At 40.9% G+C, this 24,441-nt stretch overlaps 1 protein-coding gene across 1 annotated transcript; it reads right to left on the bottom strand.

The window, feature by feature from the left end:
- Positions 1 to 875: 875 nt before the first annotated feature.
- On the bottom strand, positions 876 to 15,493 carry LBR (lamin B receptor). The gene is made up of 14 exons (XM_065742492.1): positions 15,361 to 15,493; positions 12,459 to 12,638; positions 11,188 to 11,376; positions 10,575 to 10,658; positions 9,974 to 10,151; positions 9,449 to 9,645; positions 8,813 to 8,867; positions 7,215 to 7,409; positions 5,869 to 5,972; positions 5,388 to 5,513; positions 5,112 to 5,280; positions 4,571 to 4,651; positions 4,347 to 4,469; positions 876 to 3,297 (listed from the first exon to the last, which is right to left on the bottom strand). The coding sequence occupies exons 2-14, from the start codon at positions 12,621 to 12,623 to the stop codon at positions 3,137 to 3,139; spliced, it is 1,827 nt and encodes a 608-aa protein (XP_065598564.1). The 5' UTR covers positions 12,624 to 12,638; positions 15,361 to 15,493; the 3' UTR covers positions 876 to 3,136.
- Between the last annotated feature and the right edge of the window lie 8,948 nt (positions 15,494 to 24,441).

Below are 24,441 nucleotides of genomic sequence, written 5' to 3'. Positions count from 1 at the left end.
GCAATATTAACCCAATATTAAATGAGGAATGTCCTTAGCAGAACTCAGTTCTCACCAGAAATGTAATGTTCAACAACAGATCTCCATTCTGTGGTACATCACAGAGCAAGCCATGTTTTCTGAAGCTGACTGTGAAGGTTTTCTCATACATAGAACTGAGTTTTTTTAATTCTGGACTAACGAAAAAAAAAACCAACTCAGAATCATGGGTACTATTTATCTACTTTGGTATTATCTGTGCCTAGAATACATTTATTATATTTCTTAGTAGGTAAGTAACAGCTTCAAATCTGTCACCTGCTATCTTGCTTACTTTCCAAGATGGAACTAGAACAAAATCTAGAGGCAGGTATTTCTTTTATAAGTGAGAAAGCAAAGCTGATATATTTTCTTTCTACAGAAAGTAGGTTCCGGTACTACTTCACTTGCAGCCATTGTCTGCACCTGCTGTCACTGTGGAGGAGCTCAGGTCACACACCTGCTCACATTTCCAGTGGCCATTTCAGAGTGATGTGAGGTGTACACACAGAGGTACAGACTGCACTGTGAGAATCCTACTGCCAAATGAAATTCAAATCTGATGATGACAACACACTGTGTTAAGCTTTACTACAGCTGAAAGGATTCCCTGTTCTTATATACATAGACTTAGCTACAGTATTTATAAATCATGCAATGCTGCTTAGTTGCACTACATGATGAGTACATCCACCACACTTTCATGGTAAGCTCTGAACTAATTTAAGAAAGATCTGATCAAGCAACTCTGGCAAACTTAATAAAGTGAATCAATTTTTTTACTTAATAAAGTGAATCAATGTGAAAACTTACCAGACAACACCTTAAACCAGCAAAAAAAAAAAACACTACGTAAACTTTAAGCAAGAGCTTTATTTTAGCTTATATGCTTGTTCATATTAAAAACAATTACTTCAAAATCAAATTCACATCAAATTCAGGATGTATGTAAAACTGAAGTTATCAGTCGAGACCCATTTCTGAAAGGAAAGGGTCGGAGTTACTGTTTAATAATCTTGTGTGGGAAACAGATAAAACTGGGATGGCAGTAGCAACTCAGAGCTTAAGGGCTGAGGAGTTAAACTATCCTCAGTTTCAGTACATTTTAAAACACCAGCTGCAAGCCAGTGCAATTGAATGACTGTTATTTCTACTAATCCAATGAGCAATCATTTAAAAAAACAAAAACATATTAAAAAAGCCCAGTTTAATCTGCTGCTTCACACAAGTGAATGCTCTTCAGTGTTGTTACAGGCACTGCTATTTGTCCCAGAAATCAGAATACTTGTCCTAACACATGTTCCTTACAAGACCAAAATACATTTTCTGAGGACACTCACAATCAAGCTCAGCAAGCTACATTATATACACTTTACATGTACAATTATCATTAAAAATGCATGTGTACAAAATAGAGGGTTTTTTAATTAAAAACAAAAACCCCACCACATGCAGATTGCAATTACATCGATATTTAGAAAGAACTGAAGATAGTTAACCAATGGCAACGCTCTCATTTGTTAGTAATCTTCCTGCAAGCAACTGCAGACGTACTTGCAATTCCCCCCCTGCTACATTTAAGACTCTAATAAGCTTTAGGGAGAATTTGTGCTATAAACCTCACACAGGAAGTATGTGAAAAGTTAACCCTTGTGAAGATGGAATTAAAATGCTAGCTCTAGTTAGTTAATGCAAAATTATTTCAGTAAAATATAGAATCACTCTACTTACGAAGCAAAATACTTAAGGGCATCTGATTTACAGCCTGTTAGACAAAGAATACAACTAACTCCTACAACACATTTGTTAGTTAGAAATTCATATATATACAAAAATATATTAGAACGTGGCTGAGTTTCACCACAGGCTCATGTAAAAAATGTTGGTTTAAATAGCAGTAGCAAAAAAATAGCCATTATCTCTATCTTCTGCAACAGTACAAAAGGCAAAACCTACATATGAGGTAGCAATGCCAAATTGGAAAAAAAAAAAAAACAACACTAAAAAAACCCACTTTGGACAGAGGAGCACTTACCACATTTTCACAGCATATCTTTCAGTACAAATATTTAAATGAACACTTCAATTGTTTTGAGAATTAATACATTAATTTACAAAACTCTTTATTAAACGAACATTTTAAAAAAAATTACTGGAAATGGATTTAGTTAAAAATTTCTCCTTGTTCCTAAAAAAGTTAGCGCGTTTTCAAATCCAAACACTGTACAGCAAAAAAACTTGGAAGCTTTATTATACACACTCAGGAAACGCTATGGTACATTAAGACATATTTTACAATGATCACAATAAGCCAACTGTGGTCATTTTATTCTTTCCTGTCCAATATGCACACACTGCACCTTTTGCTATCCCTGTGCTCACTGTTAAAATGCCTGCAGCTGTGAGAAGCCTTTGTATCACCTACCTTCAGGGGTCTGAGCCCTGCAGAGGGTCTGGGGCACTGTCAAGGCAGCTCGAGCATCCCTCTTGCCTCAGGAATTGGAAGGTAGGATGGAAGGGATGTTTGTGCCCTCCTTATCACCCCCATTCATCCATCCCTCCAACAGGCACAGGTCAGGAGGGTCCACTCAGAGCCCTCCTGACCAAAAATCCCACTGTCCAGAGTCAGGGGCCACAAGGCAACAGCACAAAGAGCGTGTGCCCTCCTGGGGGCTGAATCCTCTGCTCGCAGCTCTGCTGCCCGCAGCCTCTGCTCTCTGCATTCAGACAGGTCAGTCAGATGTCTGAAGTTAGGTGGTACAAGTAACACCGCAAAAATTAACTGGATGGAACATCTGCGTTTACTGTATTAAGAAAATAATATACTTTACATCACAGTGCTTAATTAATGTGATTAAAATAAAAATGTAAACTCAGAATTCTAGATAAAATTTAACTTGAAAAATTAGGGCTCCGAGACTTATATAAAAAAAAAATTGAATTTTAATAATTAAGTCATAAACAGTCAGTTCACATAACTCATAAGTATTACTTGTAAATACTTGCTGAAGCACTCCGTCGTTTGGTCACATTTAATTTTTAAAGCCTGGCTAACAAGTAGACCAAGTGCAAAGGTAAGAGGTATATTTCAATTTGCAAATGGAGTATCTGGAGTGCTCTAGTAGATGTAAGGAAATATGCGGTACGGTACACGTTGACAATACCTTTCCCATGCCAAACCATACTTTTTCTTACAATGATGTTCATCACGAGCTTCTCGATGAACAAGCAAGCAGATGAAATAAATCACATAGAAATATGGCAAAACGTGATTAAAACCTGTAAAATAAAGTGTGAAAAATCAATTCTAATACATGAAAAAATCCCGAAAATTTTAGCAGTTAACATGTGGTGACAAACTTGGTCAGAGACTGAAGCCCCTTTTGCTCCTAATAAAGCATCAAATATTCAACAGGACTGTGTGCGTATTACATGACATGTTTATGTGTCAATGGGAACACCCCTTTATCCTCCCCAAAAGGGCCCTATATTCAGTCTCAAAACCCACCAGCTTCACCCTCTGTATACAAACCTGGCACTTGTTTAAGCTCTTTGGCTATCAAACTACAGAAATAGTCTCCACAGCTCTGAGCTGCCCCACAAACTACACAGGCATTTCTGTTTCGGCTGTGGATAGCAATTACCTTTGCTTGAATCCTTCAGAGAATTCAAGTTCCTCATTTTTATGCAGAAATCATCATCCAAGATAGTGTCTTATAAGTGTTTTTGCTAACCCGTACTGTCTACTTAGTTTTAATTTAAAATCCAAAATCCTTGGATATATGCTTCAATTCCTTGTCTCTGCTGATACTCAGAGCCTCAAGCGCTTGGTCAAAGACCTGCTCTGCCACAATTCCCTATGTGCCACAGCCTGCAGAAGCCAAACTGTACCATGGGGTTGAGTAGCTCTGCCTCAGAACATTTGTCATGTTCATTTGCGTGCCTGTATCAAAGGGAAACTCCTTCTGGCAAGAGAGGAACCTAAAGCCATTTTTCTAAAATTGCATGAATTCTCCAACTTTATAGGAACAGCCTCTGAAAACACTACAGCACCAGCAGTGGCCTTAAAATGAAAAAGGAAGGAAGAACTTGTTAGCAAACAAGTCCCATTATTGAATGATAAAGCATTAGAAGTAAATACCGTCTGTATTAAGATACAAAGGATAAGATTTAAGAGAAAATACGTGTCACATCAAGCTTGCAAATCAGAAATCTGCCATTAATTTAACGGAACCTTTTATCACTTATCACTTCACATTTCAAACTCAGTCAGATGCCCAAATGTACAACCGTTTCAGACAGAACCTCCTCTTGGTTCAGGAACTTACCGCAGGGTAAAGACCAGGCAAGTGCCATGATGATATCACCAAGGTAATTGGGGTGACGAACAAATCCCCACCAACCTGTGACAAGAAGCCCTTTTCCAGTTGCAGTAGGTATAACTTTCAGATCTGTGAATGGAGCATTGCAGTCAGTACAACAGAAATGTGCATGCTACAAGTCCAAGAGACACAGCAAAGCAATTATTAAATAAATTTAAAAATGCACTCACAGGACAATTTGGGATCTGCTGGATTCCTTCGGAAATTATTTTTCTGAGAATTTGCACTACGGAATATGTAATATCCAATACCTGAAAATAAATCATATTTATTCAGCATTTTCAGTATTTTCAACTGCTTTGCGTCTTTCCACAAAAGCTCTCACACGCTCCTTGTCACTCTTATCACACTGAAACCAGTTGTTTCCAAGGAAAAGACATTCTCCAGTTCCCAGAGCTCTAACAAGCCAGAGATGCTACTAGAGAAGCTGTACTTTCACATCTAACTTTACATCTGTAACTGACATAGCTTATTTACGTAGCACTGAGTTTGAAATCCAAGTTAAGCTATGGGTTAACAGCTGATAGCTCTACCAGCAGCCCTGTACTTCCAGGTGCCTGTTCTACAGACCCAGCGCCCACTGCATAAACAGACTGACTCAGTGCAAGGACACAACATTAAATGGACCCATCTGTTTGTAGAATTCCCAGAACTCAAATTAACAAAGAGACGACTATACAGTTGCTATCAGTAACATTTACAGTAACTTACAGTTCAGTATAGTAATTGCAGCTGCAACAGGCCAAGAAATTGCAATAGGGTGTCCAACTAAGTAGTAGGCCTGCAGACTGTAGACAAATGGAACCCACACCAGATCTCCAAATGCTAGCATGAATCCAAATCCATCGTGGGTAATATCCATTGTAGTCAAAACAGCTTCCTAGAAACAGGGAAGGAATTCAAAATTTACAACGTTTCATTATTTAAACCCAATCAGAATAGTTGGAATAGTTTCAGGTTAATACAGGACTGAAGACTGTATTGTACCTCATTCCAAAGAGCATCCACCACATATAGAAGCTGAAAGCTGTTCACGAGTATCATTGACAGTGATGGCATACTTTGATTATGTATCTTCATCTCAGCCAAGAGCATTGCCAAGTTTATAACAACCTAGTTAAAAAAAATGTTGAAAAAGAAATTTTCCTTGAACAAGTATTTATTTTCTATTATGCTACAGAATGTTTGAACACAGATGGTTCTGACTGATATCCGAGTTAAAAAAAAATTAATAAATCCTTTTTCATAAATAAGTTTGTACTAACTACTTTTCCAAAGCTTTCAGAGGGGTTTTCATTCCCCACAAAGCAAACAACCTACAATGCAGTTGTCCTAAGGTATATAAAAAAATGATCATTAAAAAATTATCAGCATACAACTGTATTTTCTTCTCTGTTTTTAAATACTTACTGTATCCTTAGCACCAATCACGGAAGAAAAGGTAAAGTAGCTCAGCTCATTGACTCACCCAGCCCATTAATCCTGGACGTAACTCACAGAAGTATTTGAGGTCAAAACTTCCAATACGAGGGTTTAATTCGTGTCCAGTAAAGAAGTCATAAACAAGATATCCTGCACGATGAGACATGTTCCTTGTCAGTACTATTATTCCTTTCATCCATCACTACATTCCCTATAAGGCACTCGCTACTCCCTGTTAAAGTTCTCTCATTACAAATGAGAAAGAATTAAGTTTGGGGGTGGGAGGGGTAGCAAAAACATATGCAGAATATGAAGCAAAAGCTAAATGGTTTCTATTTTAAGAGGTCCAGATATGTAAGCTACTATAAGGACTAAATACTGCAGAAGTTACTGTAGTTTTATCTTTTACTTTGTTCCTTGTTTTCAGCTCTATCCCAAAGCTCTCATCGTGGCTTCCCTGAACACAATGGTCTCATACTAAGTAATTCCACTTCTCCTCCTACTCCTTTACTCTTCTCAGTAAGAATTCCTTTAGCAATGATAACAACCCAACTACCAAAGGAGATTGACAAAAACGAAACAACTTGATATTTAGATAGCCTGTGCTGAGTTAGCAAATAAAAAACACTGTGCAGAACAGCTGCAGAATGTTACTGTGCCACTTTAAGACTAGAACTGCATTAAAAAAAGAAATATTTATCATCACTATATTATTTCTCTTCACGTGCATACATGTTGCACTGACAAAAGAACTACGGCCATCTGAACACCTCATTTCAACACACTAAATGTTCTGTCTGTAAACTCCCTAAGTTACTCTATGACCCTTTTATAAGCACACTGTTCAGTGTTCAGTGCTAACTGACTTCTTGTCAGTATTCATTGTCCTACAAAGACATATGCATATAACTGACAATTTCCAGATTTGCAGTTCGACGACTGAATCAAAACTGCCTTTTAAAAACTCAACTAACCAGATATACAAGCGTGCAGTAAAAGAAAAGCTACCTCTGAAATTCTGGTTTCTCTTTTATTTTATCTTGTTTTTCTTTTCCTCTTAAAAGTTAACTGCCTTTATCTCAACCCATGAGTTTTCTTCCAATTTTCTCTCCCATCCTACTGGAGGAATACAACCCTACTGGCCATGTGGCACTTAGCTGCCTACTGGGGTTTAACCTATGCAAGATAACCCAAAGAGAACGTTAAGCATTTTTACAGTATCTCTGTGTTAACAAAAAAAATGCCATCCAACTTGCAACATTACTTTTACATTTGGAGAAAGTAAAAGTCAAGGTATTTTAACAAACTGCCTTAAATCTAACCTAATTCATAAACATGGAACTGTAGCAAACAGCCATAAATAAACTGATATCAAAAATAATTAGAACTCACCAGAATTTCCACCTGGTGCCAGGTCTTCTTCAGGTGCCTTCAAGGACCGAATGTACAAATAAATGCTCAATGCCATAGAGAAAGCTGCAGCTGACACTGCAAACTGCACAAAGTGATCATACAAATACTGAAGTTCAAACTGAAAATACAGTAAGGTTCCAATAGCTGCAGCAGTCAAAACAAAAGCATAAAACCCTAAAAGACGTAGAAGAAAAATATATTAGCTAAAACAAGAATTATCTTAGAACCTACAAAATCACAGGCAGTAGAGAGATGCACAAATAAAAGGAGGCAGCTGCATACAGATATTCCACAAGCGTTTTCTATGAACACTTTCAGAGAACTGCAGACTGGGTGAGGATAGCAGGGACCTCTAGAGGACAACTTGTGTAGCCCACCTGCTCAGCAGGACCACAGAGATGTTGCCCAGGAGCACAGCCAGATAGTTAACTTTTGAAGATTTCTGAAGGTGGAAACTCCTCCAACCCTCTGGCAACATGTGTCATTGCTCAGTCATTCCCACAATAAAGAAGTGTTTCCTGATATTCAGACAAAACCTCCTGTCTTTCAGTGCCCTCTGTGTGTTGCCCTGTAACTAGTCATCTTCCTTTTCTCCAAGAGGTTTTGAAAGTTGCTTTGAGGATTACCCTTCAAAGCATCAAGAAAAAGGCTTTTTGGAGCCATCCAAATCATGTGGCTCCTTTCCTTCCTTTTCAGAAGACAGAAAAATAAATGCAGGACTATGCCACTACTACAGACAAATTTTCAGGCAGCATAAATATGATCCACTGCTTCTGCAGCACATAATTCATTCTGCTTCTGTGGTTTGCAGCTCTATTCCATCTTAAAATGTGACTCAAAATGGTGCATCTTCCAAGACTATGACAAATCTCCCCCTCGTTCTGTCCACATAATATCTGAATTCATTTTTCACCAGGCAGTGTCTAATCAATCACATAGGTAGTCCGGAATACTCGTGAGGCATCAAACTACACTTGTCTAAGCCTGGTAAAATAGGACTGCTGAAGTGTGTTAAGCCATATTCTAAAGTTAGATGAGAAAACTGCCATACTCACTGGAAGTGAAATGAGATCTGAATAGAAACTCAGAAATGCTCTTTGACAGGTGAAAAAAACAAATTAACTACTACAACACACTTTCTAGTGTTCTGTGAATCGGAGGCACACAAAAAGGTGACCTAGACTCATTAGACAGCATCTCTTCAGATTGATCCTGAACATCTCCTTTGGAGGAACAGACCTTGTTACGTGAGCATGACTAACGATTCTGATAGGCAACTGTCTATTTAGCAATTATTCAATGAATATCACAGGTGCCACCAATCACAAACGGATGACAGTCAAGGTGCCATATACTATTCTATTGTCTTCCTCTTAGGGCAGTTAGTTCCTGATAATTTTAAACCTTCTTGCTCCAAGAAAAAGAGCATCATGCTTTATGATAAATTTACAACAGACACCCAGTTTAACGAGAGTGCATCCATCCTTCTTCATTTGTTATCTTTAATTTGTGGTTCTGAGCACCACAAATCTGGTAGGTGTACTGAACTTCTGAATGAGCAACTGCAACACACTTACCATTGATCCGGTACTGCAGCTTCCTTCCATTTGAAAGAGGCAGGCCTTCCACTACCTAGGAAGGAGAAAGTACTAATGTTTCAGTGAAATACTCTTTAAGAGCACTAAAAGGGAAAGGAAAATCTGGTATGTCTCCAGCACAAAGTCATTCAACCAAGCTAACCAGCTGGACACATTGAAATCTGGACTCAAAAGCACACCTTGCGTAACAAAAGGAAAAGTCTAACAGTTTAAAACAAAAAACATTTTTAAAAGCCCTTCATTTCCTAACCAGCATCAATAAAACAAAATAGAAGCATCACTAATGTTAAACATGTAGGAATAGAACAGATTGATTAATTCTACTATTCTTTCAGAACCTGGCAGTATCCCCTAGGGCACAAAAAGAGTGTAACAGACCATTTACCTGATCAACATGGCTAGAATGAATAGCAGCAGCTTTTCCACTGACCGACTATGAAATGCACTGCCATTAAATTCTCAACAAATTGTGTTATTTTAAGCTTACAAAAATCAGCAATAACCAAAGGAATTCATTTTGAAAGTAAATAAAATCACTGTACTACATACTCCACCTTCCAGTCTAACCCACAAATCAATTGTCCACAAAGACCCAATTGCTACTAAGCAGCTTACCTTTCCAATTGGCAGTAAGTAAAACAGAGCTTGAAAGAAAAACCACAGAAGAAAGACACCAAACACTTTAGCTTCCCAAAGACTTTCAAGTGCTGGGAGAGGAGGAGGGAAGTTCATAAGGCTGGGGTCATCTTGTTTGCACATCAGCAGTAGGTACATTACAGTAGCAGGCAGGAAAAATATCAGCAGGAAAGTCCCTGTAAACAGTCATCATGAGGTATTACAAGAGAGATACAGAAAATAAAAAATTAATTTCACTATCACTAAAAATCTTTATCAGTAGGAAATAAGAGGTCATTATCTATCCCTGCAGCAAAACAGTGGCAGTCTCCCAGTCACATCATAGGATACAGAGACATTCCTCTCACTTCTATGGGGAGAATGAAGCAAACTGAAGGACTACATCTACTAAATCCCTTTAAAACTGACAAAAAAAAATGTGGAAAGAATACTTTAGTTTTGGTCAATAATTGAAATAGAAGTGAACTACTCATTTTCAACCATTACCAAAAGGTGCACACATACCAAATCTTCCACCAAATTCTAGCTCCTTTGTTTTTGGTGATAGTTTCTCAGTAGTTTTTATTGTCTCAAAAATCTTTTTCTCTGAATAGATCTCTTCCTTTTTCTTTTCTTCTCTTCTTGAACGCAAGCTGTACTGATCAAGCACACGCTCCACTTCCAGGTCTGGTTTCAATTTTTGCTGATAATGAAGAAAAAGCATTTAGGAAGAAAATACAAAATTCTAGTTTATTTTATTTTATTTTACTCTGACAGTTCGGGACATTATTCATGGTAAAAAAAAAATCAACAATATATGTGGTCTACTTCTACACAGCTCTTAGACACTTAAAGGGTCTCCAAAAGCCAGTAGAACACAAGTAATAAGTGAAGGTCTGATAGGAAAACAAACCAGAAAAATCTATGTCACACAGCTCTAGTCAGTTCTGTACCTTCTGACAACTTCCTCTCCTCTGAACTCAAGTCTGAACAGTAAATTAATCTTCTATGCTGCATTCTACCTTCTCCTTGATTAACGTATTGCCTGTTTCTAGTGATTTCAATGAAAGCTAAGGTAGAACACAACACAAACTAAGACATACAGCAGCGTCCTCTGTTGTCATACCTCCAAGAATTTGCTAGATGTGTCATTGCTGTCTGTACTGTCAGGCTCACCATTGTACCTTCTGGTGTTGTTCTCACTCAGCTTCTGGTTAAAAGAAACAGTCTTTCTTGAGAACAGTATCTCCATTAAGTGTAAGCATATAATGAATAACTAAAACTGCTAACAATCTATTTTATTGCAACTGCAGCTGCTCTGGCCTTCTCTGCATGAGAACATGTGGGTTGAAAAGCCAAAGAATGGAGAGCTTCAGCTTACAGAGAAGGGTGGAAAACACATTCTAAATAGGAAAAAGCAACTTCTTTTTAAACAGTGAACTTAAGAGCTAACATGGAAACTATTCTGTTTTTAACTCATCAGTAGGAAGTGCCAAGTACAAAGTACGTGCACGTTTAGTAATTCTATTTGTGAAAGCAGAAGAAATTTCGATGTCCTGTATATGACACTGCTCTGCAGGACTGTGATACGTTTTTTGCAGCTAATTACGCTGCTCAGGGAATAGCATAATTACACTTGGTTCTTCCAATAATAATCCCAGTATACATTACAAAAACAAACAAAACTTCTCCCAGAAACAGAACAAAAAGATGCAACCAAGAACGAACAAAATTAGTACCTGTAGAGCTGAAGTGGTTTCCTGAATAATTTTCTTCTTGTCATCTTTATGCTCCCTGCTATGGGAAGAAGAGCGACGTCTGCCTTTTGCTGGCCGTCCAGGAGATCTAGATCGAGATCTGCTTGTACTTCTTCTGGATGGAGAACTTGAAGAAGACTGGCTTTTCCTCTGCTTGAATGATGACTGTGACTAACAGACAAAGAAGAAAAAAACCCACCAACATCTTAGCTTCAACATTCAAAACAGCTTTAGAAAGTATGTTTCTTTGTCAGTGTCTCTTACACACAGTTTTATACAACTGCCCCCTATTTCTTTACTGATGCTGTACATTTGTTAACAAAGAGCAATTATAGAATACTCATTTTGCAAGTAACACCCAAATAATCCTGCCCCAGGTTCAAATGAAGACAATTCCTGCAAAGCTAAAGAAATCAGGAAGCTACCAGAGTGAGCACCAAGCTCATAAGCCTAACATCCTCTTTAAGCCGCTGCATAAGGCTTAAAAGAAAGCCTACCATTTCATTTACTTGGCTTTATCTGTACATCTGGCATGTCAAGGTGCAGTGGTCTGCACAAGGCAATACAGCTCATATCAACAACAACAAAAATGTCAGCTAAATCATTAAATTAGATGTGTAAACGGGCATCATAAAATTTCCCTGGAAGCATACGTGTTAATTTCTCTGTGAAGATTGCAATTCTAATCTTCCCATTCAAAATTTATACAACACAGCTTTTATAAGGCACAAATGCTTCACTGCAAAGGAAGGTAATTTTTCAGCTCGAGTTTGCTGACCTGCAGGCACAAAGTAAACAAGCCAGACTTAAAGCAATAAACAAATGTCTGTAGTTCAAGGTAGAAACATTTTGTCCCAAAAGAAAAAGCCAGTCGTGCACCACCATTAAAAAGTCAAGTACAGCTCCTAAAAATTAATATCAAACTTTCAATTACTAGTTTTATATGCTGCCCAAAAACAATTTTGTATGTACAATCATGCTGTAGAGCTTCTGAAACACTTTTTTTCCCTAAGCATACTGCTGCTTTTTCAACATGAAGAACACAATGAGGCAGGGCCTCTATACAGTCAGCGTGCTGAATGTTTTAGGAGATGTCACACAAGAAAGAGCTATTATTTAGCAAGACTCTTCAAAGAAAGATAATGAAAACTTGCAAAATGACTATCTATTTGTAAGATGCATCCCTACCTACATGACCAAATAAATATGGTCTCCTGCTAGAAATACGGATAATCACATGAAAGCATACTCACCCTTATATCACTTTCCTTCAAAGCAAGTTCAGTACCATCTTTGTACTTCACAGTATAAAGATGAGTAGCATCATCATAGCTAGTCACTTGCACTTCATAGTACAGCACACTTCCAGGCCAGCGACCCATCACCACCTCGCCATCAGCATACTTCCGGTTCGGCATTTTTCAAAGCAACACCTAGAAAATAAATTGATTAATAGATATGACAGCTAAACATTAGGCTCAGATTTTCCCTCCTCTCTTTCCATATCATTAAAGCCTCCCTGTTCCAGCGCCTGTCTGATCATTCACTCACATTCCCAGGCTGATCATTCACTCACCTCCTTCTGTTTTAGCACAGGGCACACAGTGCCTTTTGCAGAGTGGTGCAGGAGAAGCAATAGTCGAAGGTTTAATTTACTTGATATTTGTAGAGTATGGTTTAAGTGACTACCACCCTTGATCCAGGATACCGAGGCACTGAGAAAGTCCCAACTGCACCTTAAAGTTATGCTTTTAAATGTAAAGCCCCGCACAGCACTTTCAAAAGAGTCCAATATTAAGCCACTGCCATCTGAAAATAGGTAAGCATAGTATTATATATAACCATGTATATTCACATCACCTGAAGTTCTGACTCAAATCTCAACATATAGAGGAAGGGTATTTTAAAAGCCTAAGGTTAAATGCACATAAACTTATGAATATTGAAACTTGGAATAGGAAAAACAGGCAACTTTTGTTTCAAAGCATTTTAACTTGTTTGCTGTAAAGTGAAGCCACAATAAGGAGATTTAAACAAATATTTAACTAGGTACTTACACGTTACACATTAACTAATCTGCAGCAAAAATTGAGGATCTTTGGCAAAAAGAAAAAAACTACTGTTAATATGCAATCAGACTGCCTATCACAGTGAGGGACAGAGCCAGATCAGACTGTTCCACCAGCTTTAACTGGCATTTCCTAACACTGCTGCTGCTGTTGTTACATTTTACATGTGTAGTTCTCCAAGACAGAAAGAAAACAAAAATCTCAGCCAAACTGTCCTGTGTGGATTTTATTGCTAGTGTTGCAGCTTGCTTCAGATCAGAAGGATCTGGCCATTTCCTCTGCTGTATAATGTTTGAATGAGTGAAAAGCTTAATCATTCAATTTCACTGACACTTGCTAATTAGGAAAATGACCCCCTACACAATCTTAAGATCCACTCTTCCAGTTCATACAGCTTTTATCTACATTTTCCTGCCCCACACTCTTGCTACTTTTTATTCCTTATGAATTCCAACTCATTCAAGCCTATGTCCTTCTAGTTCAACCCCTCTCAAATTCACACTCCTGTTTCTTGTGACTCCATGAAATACTATTTCCACATGTTCATCCCAAATTCTTCTTCATTCTCCTTGCCCCCTACAATTCCCTAGGGACTTTCTGCCTGTTCTGCCCTTCCTCACTGAACTACTTCCAGTTCCTTCTTGCCACCTTTGGGCTTCAGGTCCAATCTCAGTGCCACATCAATCTCCTTGTTCAGCTTGCTCATCCAGAAATCAGCACAGTAAGAGATCCGTGTCAACTGTCCCCCAGACTCTTTCAGTTCCAGCTTCCTTCTCTTTGTCCAAACACAAAGCCCTAGACCTCAATTCCAAGCCCTGCCTCAGCTTTCTGCACAAGTCCTAACCTGATCTACGCCTTCTTTGCTTCTGTGACTCCTACACCTCAGCCTATTTTTCTTCTCTCCATCTGGAACATCTCAGGCATAATCTGTAAACTCAGAGCCTGATCAGGACACAGGTGCCAAAACCTAGAGCAAAGTTACAAAGAATGGAACCTTCAGTGCTTAGCTCCTTTATAAAAAAAGAGAAACACATTTTCACAGTACTCTTACCAAAGTCATGCAATTAATTTTCAAAAATGCAAACTAGTTCATACAAGGATATGATATCCGTACTGCACTGTACAGATACACAGGTATAAGCATCCTCAAATACTCCCGATGTGAAATTCATGGGATTTTGGAATTACGTATTTCTTTAACGAACTTGAGATTTAAGGAAATGTCTGAAAAGGACTCTTGTCTCCTACGCTAATGAAGAACTCCCCCAAATCTTAATGTTGGTGAAAGTGTCACCTTGACTGCAAACTAAACAATCTGAGAAATGCTGCAGACAAAGATATCATGGAATCACAGAACATCTTGTGTTGGAAGGGACCCACAGGGATCACCAAGTCCAACTCCGGGCTCCACACAGCACCACCCAAACACCACTCTCAAATGCAAGGGAATGATGTCCAAATGCTCCCTGAACTCACGCTGGGGCTGTGCCTACCGCCCTGGGCAGCCATATATCCATTTCTGCTCTTTCTTACTGACAATCTCACTAGGTATACGGAAAGATAACAAGCTCGAAAATAAGAAATGGTGTACAAAGTCGTACAAAAAAAAAAAAAAAAGCACAGGGGTAACGGGTCGCTTCCCTTGAGGAAGCGCATCACCGGAAAGAGCAAGACCTCAACGCGAGTACCCCGTGGGCGGCGGCAGAGCGGTTGACAGGAAGGGATCCGCTCGAGGGGCGGGGAGCCCGCACGCCCCGCCCTGCCGCTCTCCGGGCCCGCGCCTGGCGCGGTGCCCCCGCCGCAGGGGAAGGGAGGGGCCGCGGCGGAGGCGGGCCGCACCTCCAGGCGGCTCAGCCCCGGGGCACCGGACGGCCACGGCCTGAGCGCGGTGCTGGCCCAGCAGCAAAGCGAGCAGCGAAGCTTCCCAGGCCCAGCCGCGGCCTCCCGCCCAATGCTCAGCTACCATAACGAGGCCTCGGCGGGGCCGCGGCCCGCCGGCGGCGATTGGCCGGAGCGCTCCTCTCCGGGAAGGCGCGGAGGGGGTGTGTCCCGCTCGGTGCCGGCCCCAGGGCCGCCGATTCCTTACCTGGAGCCCACTCCCACCGGGCCGGGCAGGAGGCGCCTCCGCGGAGCGGCGGGTCCCGGCCCCAAGCGCAGTGCGCCTCAGCCGCTGCAACAACCGCCCTGAGCGACGGTTAGGGCCGCGCAACGGTCCGGCCTCCGGCCCCGCCCCTTCCCGGCGCCAAGCGCGCCGATTGGTCGGGAAGGGCGGTTTGAATCGCTGCTGGCCCCACCCCATTGGCTGGGGGGCGATGGCGCGGTCCTCGGGCCCGGCGCCGTGCCGCTGACGGGAAGCCCGCCCCCTGACGGCGGCCGATAACGGGCAGGAAGAGCGGCGATTGAGGGCGGTGTCCGCCATGGCAGCGCCGGGCCGCGTCAGTCCATCTGCGCCAAACGCGGCGGGAGCGCCTCGCTGAGGCGGGGATAGCGGCAGTGCTGCGGGCGTGGGCCTGAGGCGTGCCGAAATACACGCGGGATCCCTTTAAAAACGAAAATAAATAAAAAAGAAGCGAGCCGTGCGCGATTCCGCTGACCATTTGAGGCAGTCTTCCCTCAGAGGCCGTTCACGTCGGCGGCGTGTTTTGAAATAAGGAAACAGAAGCAATAGTTCAGAACACGGAACAAAAGGATTGTGAAAAAGTTGAAAAAGAGGAGGCGTGTGCCAAGTGTGAAATAACTGCCCTGCGCCCAGCGTTTGGGTCTGTGGAAAATAGCACGTCCTGTGTTCTTGAAGTGCAGGCTGTGTACTGACTTCAAAGGACGCTGTGTTGTGACACAGGCTGACATGACCTGTTCTGGCCTGAAAAAAAAAAAAAAAGGCAAAAATCCCCGCAAGACAAGACCACCATTTTGCTACATAGAGAGGTGGCAGCCCCACGCACGCACTGTGACAATCTCAGATTTAAAAGCATAAAATATTTCTTTTAAAACCTACACACTAATAAATAGGGCCTCTAGTAACCATGAATTGGTCTTAAATTGATATTTATTCTGCTTAATTTGGCCTCAACCTTTTCAATTTTTTTCAGCTTTTTTTTTTTTTAAATCCCTATTCAAAACAAAATAAAGTTGTGTCTTCTTACAAATACACAGAACCCAAAGTTCCTGAACAGAATCAAATTCATGTCATTTTTCATTGTAGAGGGAAACGAGAGGCATCTCAGTGAGGTTGAAGTCTCAGTAAGAACAAGCCAGGTTAAAGCACAGATCTAATGCAGTGCAGAAGTCAGAATATCTAATTTGCTCCTTAGCTGTGTGAAGGCAATCAGCTTTTATCTGGCAGATAAGTAAGAATTTGCCATAGGAAAGAATACAACTGAAGCTACATTTCTGGCTGCAAATAATGAATGGCTTTAGCTCCAGCTAACTTTTTGTTTGTTTACTATTGCTGAGTTTACAGTTACAACATTAAGAACTGTAAACATCTTAACTGCAGCAGCTAATACTTGGAGCGAGTCTGTTTCATTCCATTGAGAGAGGCCTACAATTAATATGCTTAAATATGGAGGTTTTCAGATGTGATCTCGTTTAGAGAACAAACATTCTCTCTGATTAATGTTTTCCTTTTGGAATTGTTTATTGAACCTGGATGAGAGAGCTGTTGGGACATTAAGAACTGTTTATTATCAACAGGTATGCTGGCAGAGCTTAAATATTATTTTGGATATATGGATTGGACCATCTCAGATCAACTGCTAAATGAAACAGATATGAAAGCAGTTGGACCATCGTCATCAAAATAATTTTTTTTTTATGATTTTTCTTTATTTGTACAAAGAACTCATAAGCAGATGAATTTGCCCATCAGCACAAATAGTCTTGATCTCACAACGTAGAACTGACTAAAGGGTTCTCCAGCTTTTCATCTTAACAATAAACATTAAGCACTGCGATATCACATCGACCTGAAAACACCAAGACAGCTCTGTTCCCCTCAGATTTTATTCTAACAAAATTCAACCTTTTTATTTCGCTAAGAAACACAGGAGGGACCTGAGAGGTTGTTGCTGCAGCTGGAGCGGATCCCTATGGAGGGTATCTGTCACCTTTCCTTCCCCTGAGTGTCATCCCTGAAATGCTTCTCACCTGGAGATGGGAAGAGGAATGGGGAATTTGAGATTATTTGCAGGAGTGAAATCTAAAATAACTGTGACTATCAGCCACAAAGGCCTCCATATACTATGCTTACTCACATGATTTTACTTACATCTGAAGTCCTGGAAAGTTAAGTCATGCTGACTGGTTTTGGTCAAAAAGGTTGACTCTAAAGGGCACCTCAATCCAAATAATGACTCTAAGACTAGAGACACTGAATGTAGGGTCTCAGCTATTGCTGCCTGTGATATTACAAATTGCTGATATTCCTGCATGTGCTAATAATTAAACTCAATACCTCTGGAAGCTCCTAAGTGTATCTATTCTACATGCCATATGAAAACTCAGGTCCCACAGTAGAGGCCCTCAACGAAGTCTGTGGAACTAATTTCAGGTAGTATCCAAACCTGTCTGCTTTAAGTAATGATCTGTAAACAAAGTTTTACTACAAATCCTTTGATCTTTATTTTTCATTGCTACATAGCAGTGTTTACATGAGCAACGCCTACCTTGCATTTTTTCATCTCACACCAAAAAAAGCGTGTGGCTTACAAAATAAATCCTACCTCCTGAGCATTCTTATCCAGGTTATAAGAGCAAAGAGTTGACAAAACTTTTAAAATATAGGTTCCAAAATACAGACCTTCTATCTTGTTGCCAGCCTGAGGAGGTTGAGAAACGTTATGATAAATGCCATCAGCAGAGGCTTCAGAAGTGGGTGGGGTAATTCACTTCTATTTCCTCTCTTGATTAGCTCGTTGCTTCTGTGGAAGAAAACACTCATAAGGCTCCTTGTATTATTAAAGAACCCACCTTACTATAAAAGCACACTTTATATAAATATATGTGCTACATGCGTATTTATGGTCATATATATACATACACACTATATATGTGCATATAGCAAGTATATGACTTCTATAGTCTATATAATATGTTTTCTCTCCTTCTCTAGTACTGTATATGAACAAAGCATCCTGGCTTGTCTTTTGGAAAGATCTCCACTGTTTGCAATAGAGGAAGAAATCTCCCAGATGGCTGCTGCCCTTACGATGTACATCTGAGTGTATGTATAAAAAAAGCCAGACTCCTTTCTGTGCATTGCCAAAAAAATAAACATATCTGCTCCTCAAACTGCTGTTGGCAAACTAAGGATGATCAATTTTTTAAAGCTTTTGTGAAGATTAAGGAATATGTATGCTCACAGGCTCTTTGGGATTTGTTTTGATCTGTTTATGTTGATTGCAGAAGTTTCTCATTATATATTAATTTATAGTATATCAAATTTGAACTTAAAGCCATACAAAGGAACTGCACACTAGCAAACAGTGTGGATTGGGATAAATTAAGCCGAGCATTTGCATCCTGGCAAGTTTTGCAAAATGTTTATCTTCAGAAACAGCTTTTAAAAAATGTATAAAACTATCAACAAGTGCTGTGCTCAGCAGTGAGGAGGGGGATACACATGCAAACCAACACCAGTTCTCGAAACAGGAGAAGCAGAGGAAAGTACATTGAAACTTTGATCTCACAAACTTCCTTTTGGTACTGGGTGAGTTTATAAATAAGGTTCGTTATTGAAGTTGACACAATTCTCAAAGCATAGAAGTTAAAATACTCTAGCAGAAGGACCTTGAAATGGTCCATATCTGAGGGATTAAAACAAATGAAAAACACATACTGCTGTATTTCCCAGTATTTGTAAGGCATGTCAGAGCTACGAGCACTGAAGTGTTGTAAATGTTTCAGCAGAACGCGGTTTCAATTCTAGGATAAGGAAGAAAACTTAGTTACTGAATAATATCATGTTCCAAGTCTCACAAGCAGATTCACAGAAGGCTTCTGTTTTTTTAATCCACACTCTGTAGTTTTCAGTAAAGCATCACTACTTGCAGAGAGCAACTAGGGTGTGAGCTAGTGGCCTCAAGCTGCATCAGGGGAGGTTCAGGTTGGATATTAGGAAAAATTTCTCCTCAGAAAGAGTGGTGAGGCAGTGGCACAAGCTGCCTGGGGAGGTGGTGGAGTCACTGTCCCTGGAGGCATTTAAGAACTGTGGATGTCGCACTGAGGAACATGGCTACTGGGCATGGGTTGGACTCAATGATCTTAGTGGTCTTTTCCAACCTTGATTATTTTGAGTTCAGCAGATGCTGAAGTGACAGAAATGACTTTCCTCTGGTTCTTGTGGGACAAGCTGCCCCAGAGGAAGGGAGAAATTTGGCTTCAGTCCCCAGTTAGAGATCTTAATCACGTTTCATCCCAAAATCATTAAGGCCCTGCTGGTACCAAGGTAACAAGTAATGTGAGTCTGCAAAGCCGCTTGTGCTGAGCCACGCAGGGATGGACACAGGGCTGCAGCCTGGGTCAGGCCAGGCAACAGGGACATTACACCCAATTACAATTCTCAGAGTCATGTCAAAAATAGGATTTTATGTTTTTAATTGAATTTAAAAAGAGAAAACCGCCTACATTAAACAACTGGTTCTATTAAACGTGGCGCTGATATTTGGTCTCTTTTCTGTGGTGCTCCTACTTTCCTCATGCCTCTCATCTTCTTATGCTAGAAGAACGGACAAACAAAATCCAATCACTGCAACACACAGGCCAAGCCAGAGGCAATAAACAAAGAAGTCAGCCTGGCATATCTCACAGAAGGTGAGCTCACACACCTTTTCTTTATGAGCTGCTATTGCTGCATATCTGCTCTCAATTACATTGACTTCTTTGATTTAAACCTGTTCAACTAGTCCTGTGTGTTACTTTTTAAAATACAGTAATTTAATCTTAATTAACTTTAAACTTCAACAGCTACGTTTCTACTAACATGTTAGCATATATACATGTATATAGGCTTTCCACTCTGTGTTTCATCAAGATGAAGTGTTTAAAGAGAAATGCTGGCAAGGAGCAAACAGAAGAAAATATATGGGAGACTCATTCAAACGTGGCCACCCAAACTGTTAACCCCACACATGACATCTGGGCTCAGTTCACATTGTTCTCGTGTTTGCCACTGACACTGCCCTATCAAGCTGGACAAAAACTGTTTGTACAAACCAAGCTAACACAGCATGCATAACATCACACAGCTGTAAGAAGCTATATTTCATAAATATTAGAGCAGAGCTCAACGCGTGTAGGTCATCCTTCCCGTACTCTTTCAGTGCTCAACTTCTCAGATTATTATGAAAATAACCACAGAAAGTTAGTTTCGTTAGGAACAACTTCAGTAAATGACTCAGAACCCCTCAGGGCTTGCCTACCCCTCCCTTCTTTCCATAAATCTTACATTCCTTCCCCACACTTTAAAGGCTGTATATCTGTCCTACCACCATCACTTTCTATGGGGACATTTATAACATAGAATTTGGATTTCCAAATTCTGGCTAAGTGAGTGGTGATTAGCTAACCCCTGGGACAGAAGTGATGAAATAACATGATAAGTTTCAGTGAAACTTGGAAATAGGTTTGAGATGATGATACTTGCAGACTTCACGGTCTTCTCTTTTTTCCTGTTTTCTTTTTTCTCCCTCCCCCTCCCCGTTCCTCCCCAGTTCTGCCACTTGCAAGGCAGCCTGAGCCAAGCCCAAATCCTGACCTACGGAGGCAGAGCTGCTGCCACACTTCTCATTTAAACAAAGGAGAAAGGGGAGTTAGGCTTCTCTCCAACCTGAACTGTGCTAAGCAGTGAATTCACAATTAACTCTGGCATTTTAGTCTGCTACTTTTCAGACACTTCTTTATGCTAAACGTTAAAAGCGGAACCATCCCTGGCTGTGAGTGCAGCACCCAGCACGGATGCGTATGTAACGTTCTTGTTTCCAAGAGCAGCCCCGGGCATTTCCAAGCCCTCCACCAGCCGAGATTCTGGAAGTGATTCAGGCATTAGAAAACAAAAAAAACAACAAAACAAAAAACAGAACAAGATTTCTGTTACTACCAAAACCCACACAGTGTTTACTTGTTTTGGGCTGCTTAACCGCATGCGCACAAAGGGAAACTACACTTTGTTCTCAAAGATAGCGCTGGCTCGGCGTCCTGGGGGCGGTTCAGCCCACAGATACTTCGCCCAGCCCTCACTGAACAGCAGTCCCGGAGAGCTTCGGTGAGGATAGAAAGGCCAGAAAGAAAAGCAAACAAATAGACGACAACAACATGGAGTTGAGCTGCGTGAAATACAGGCTCCTTTGCAGAAAGGACAGCCTCAGTGGTGGAGCATGGGCAGGAGCGAGCCAGCATAATTCTGGTCGCAAAGAGCACAGACCTGACCTGAAAGCACCCCCCTCTGCACGCACACAAAGCCGCTTCCTGCTCGGACATGCTTTGCATTGTTGCCAGCAGTCGATACGACTCCATTGGGTTTGATTTTCCTGTGGAAAAGGGAACCTGGCTAACCTGTCCTGCACAAGCACTGCCCATCCAGCACCTGCCTGGGCTGGAGGACCCACAGACATTTACAAGAACATTGCCTGGAGCACCTGTCCCCGAGTTACGACCCACATTGGATCATCCTCTCGGTGAAGTTGCATAACGGCAGCTTGGACTCTCCAAGCTCCCAGATGGAGTAGCAGAGCAGCAGCCCATGGGCAAAAAAAAAAAGCTATATAGTTGTCAGACCAGGCTGAGCAGACACCAAGGGATTATTACTGCATCCTTCAGCTTTGCTTCAGAGCCGGGGTTTTAAAGCATTTCTGTGTTTGAAGTCAGTGCCCTGACACAATAACACATCTTTAAACTAGCCGTGGTCACTTCACAGGAGCTTGGGGCAAGGGGTAGGATGCAGCTGCAGAAACTTTCCCCCTCAGGGTTTCCAGAAGCACAACATTCAGGGCACTGAAGCCAGTATTGAACCACCCTCATAGCAGTCTCACGTTTGTTCACCCTGCAGCCCTCATCTCACAAACATCTATTTTGTGTACGCACAGCACGTGGAGAGGCTTCTTGTATCACTTCACAAAGTAAACCTCCAAGAAACATCTCCCTCTCAGTGCTTTTTCTACATACCAACTTTTAAATAAGCAAACTGCATCAGTCACAAGCTGTAAGCTTGGCCAATCCACTGCTGATTTTGTTCTCATTTGAAATCAAGTTTTGCTTTCAAGTTCAAGACGAGTTGAATTTCTCTTCCTGCACACAGCTGCCAGCAACTTCATGACCTTTCTCAAGCGCTGCAAGTTTCCTGTGAGAATTTCCTCTTCTCAAACTACTGAGAGCCTCCCAGCATGCCTGACTTATCCCCCAGGTTTTCTATGTAGACTTTCAGAAGTTTAAGACAAAAAAAGAAAGCAAAATCATCATCTGTTTGGCCTCATTGTATGATGGGGAGCAGGAGTCCTGTTTCGGGTTTGCTTTCCTCATCAGTCCCAGTGCTGGGATGGGAATAAGCACAGACGATTTCCACTGACCGTGCTCTGCAAAATGAGAGCCCTCCTTGTCTCTGTGGATTTCAGCATACTTACCCTATTTCTTTTATGTGTTTTTAATATTAGCAGACATGTAAACCTGAGAGAGAAGAGCAGTAGCAAGGTGCATGAAAACAGAGAAGATAGCAACAGCTCTCAAAGGTCCAGAGGAATTGAGTCATAAATCATAGCAAAGTCCTATCTGGCTTGGTAGTTGCCAAATGATGCCAAGCAAATTAGTGATTTTGGCAGTAATTACTTATAAACATCTTGTGTTTCTAGACATGAAGACGTTGTGTACACAAGTACCCGAGTCATGTATAAATATAGATTTATATGTGCCACATATTGCACATCATTTGAATATATAGTTAGTATAGAATTTGTAAATGCATACAGGCATGCACAATTATCATATATTTACTCTATACTTAATGTATTTGTAATACATAAATACATTATATATGTAAGGTAAAGAAACAAATTTTAGAGTTAAATTGTACTTGGTAAAACTGGCTGAGCTTTCCCAGGATCTTTGAAAAGCAGCTTTTGCTTGCAATCTGCTCTCAGTAAACATATTATTTCCAGAGCTGGTCTCAAGGAAGCCTCTGACACCAACACTGTGCTGAGCTGCCTCTGGCCATCACTTCATTGTCTCAGGCACTGGGTTGCTGCAGGGTAACTAGGAAAAAAATGGGAGGAGGCAGACAGCAGAAGTCCTGCAGTGAATTATACATCTTTTAGACAACATTCAGCTTGTTTATTCTCAGCTGTAGTATCTTTACAGGCTGGCCCACACAACCACATCTAGGATGCATTTGCTTTCTGGTATATACAATATACCAGTTATATATTGCAGGGTGGTTAGGAACACAGCCCAGTGACTGCTGAATTAACCTGTTAGCTGAACCAGAATGAGATGACTGCATGATACAGTCCCTTTTTGAGCCCAGCGTCCAGCACTTTCCCAATACATCTATTTCCTTTTCGTGATCCTCGAGGGAGCCGTTTGGAAGTGATCTCAAGCACAACACACGTTTCACATAAGGACAGACACACGAGAGATGATGTTTAGCAAACCTATTCTTCCACAGTCTATGTGGAAATAAGGATTTGTCATGCACATCTGAGACGATGCCTACAGCAGTGGCTCGAGTTGGAAAGGATGCCCTGGGTCAGTGCTACTTTGGGATTATGTCCTAAAAGGCATTCCTCCATGTTAAAGGGGCCACACAGTTTGGACTTGAAAAACCCAAAGCACCACTCCTCCACAGCAACTTCAGACACAGAAACAAAGAGAACAACAGGCTCAGAACAAAAGGGACTATTTAGAGGTACCACTTTGTGCTGTGTATTTCTTCTGGTTTGAGGCCCCACCAGAGAAAAGCAACGCAATCAGTGTTAGGCTCTGCAGAACTGGGATGCATTTACTCATCACAGTCACACTGAAGGAGTTCAGGAGTTCTCAATCTACATGCAATGCACAAACCAAAAGCTACCAAGAAGATGCTCACTGTGCAAACACAGGAGACTCAGAGATCCCTCCTGGAGCACATGATTGGGATCACGATGCAAAACCCCCTACTCCATCAGTGCCTCCACGAAGGAAA

Source organism: Cyrtonyx montezumae, unplaced genomic scaffold (assembly GCF_038088225.1).
Source record: "Cyrtonyx montezumae isolate F1298 unplaced genomic scaffold, pur_monq_1.0 scaffold_0, whole genome shotgun sequence".
Classification (NCBI taxonomy): Eukaryota; Metazoa; Chordata; class Aves; order Galliformes; family Odontophoridae; genus Cyrtonyx; species Cyrtonyx montezumae.
This window is presented reverse-complemented; position numbering and strand designations above follow the sequence as displayed.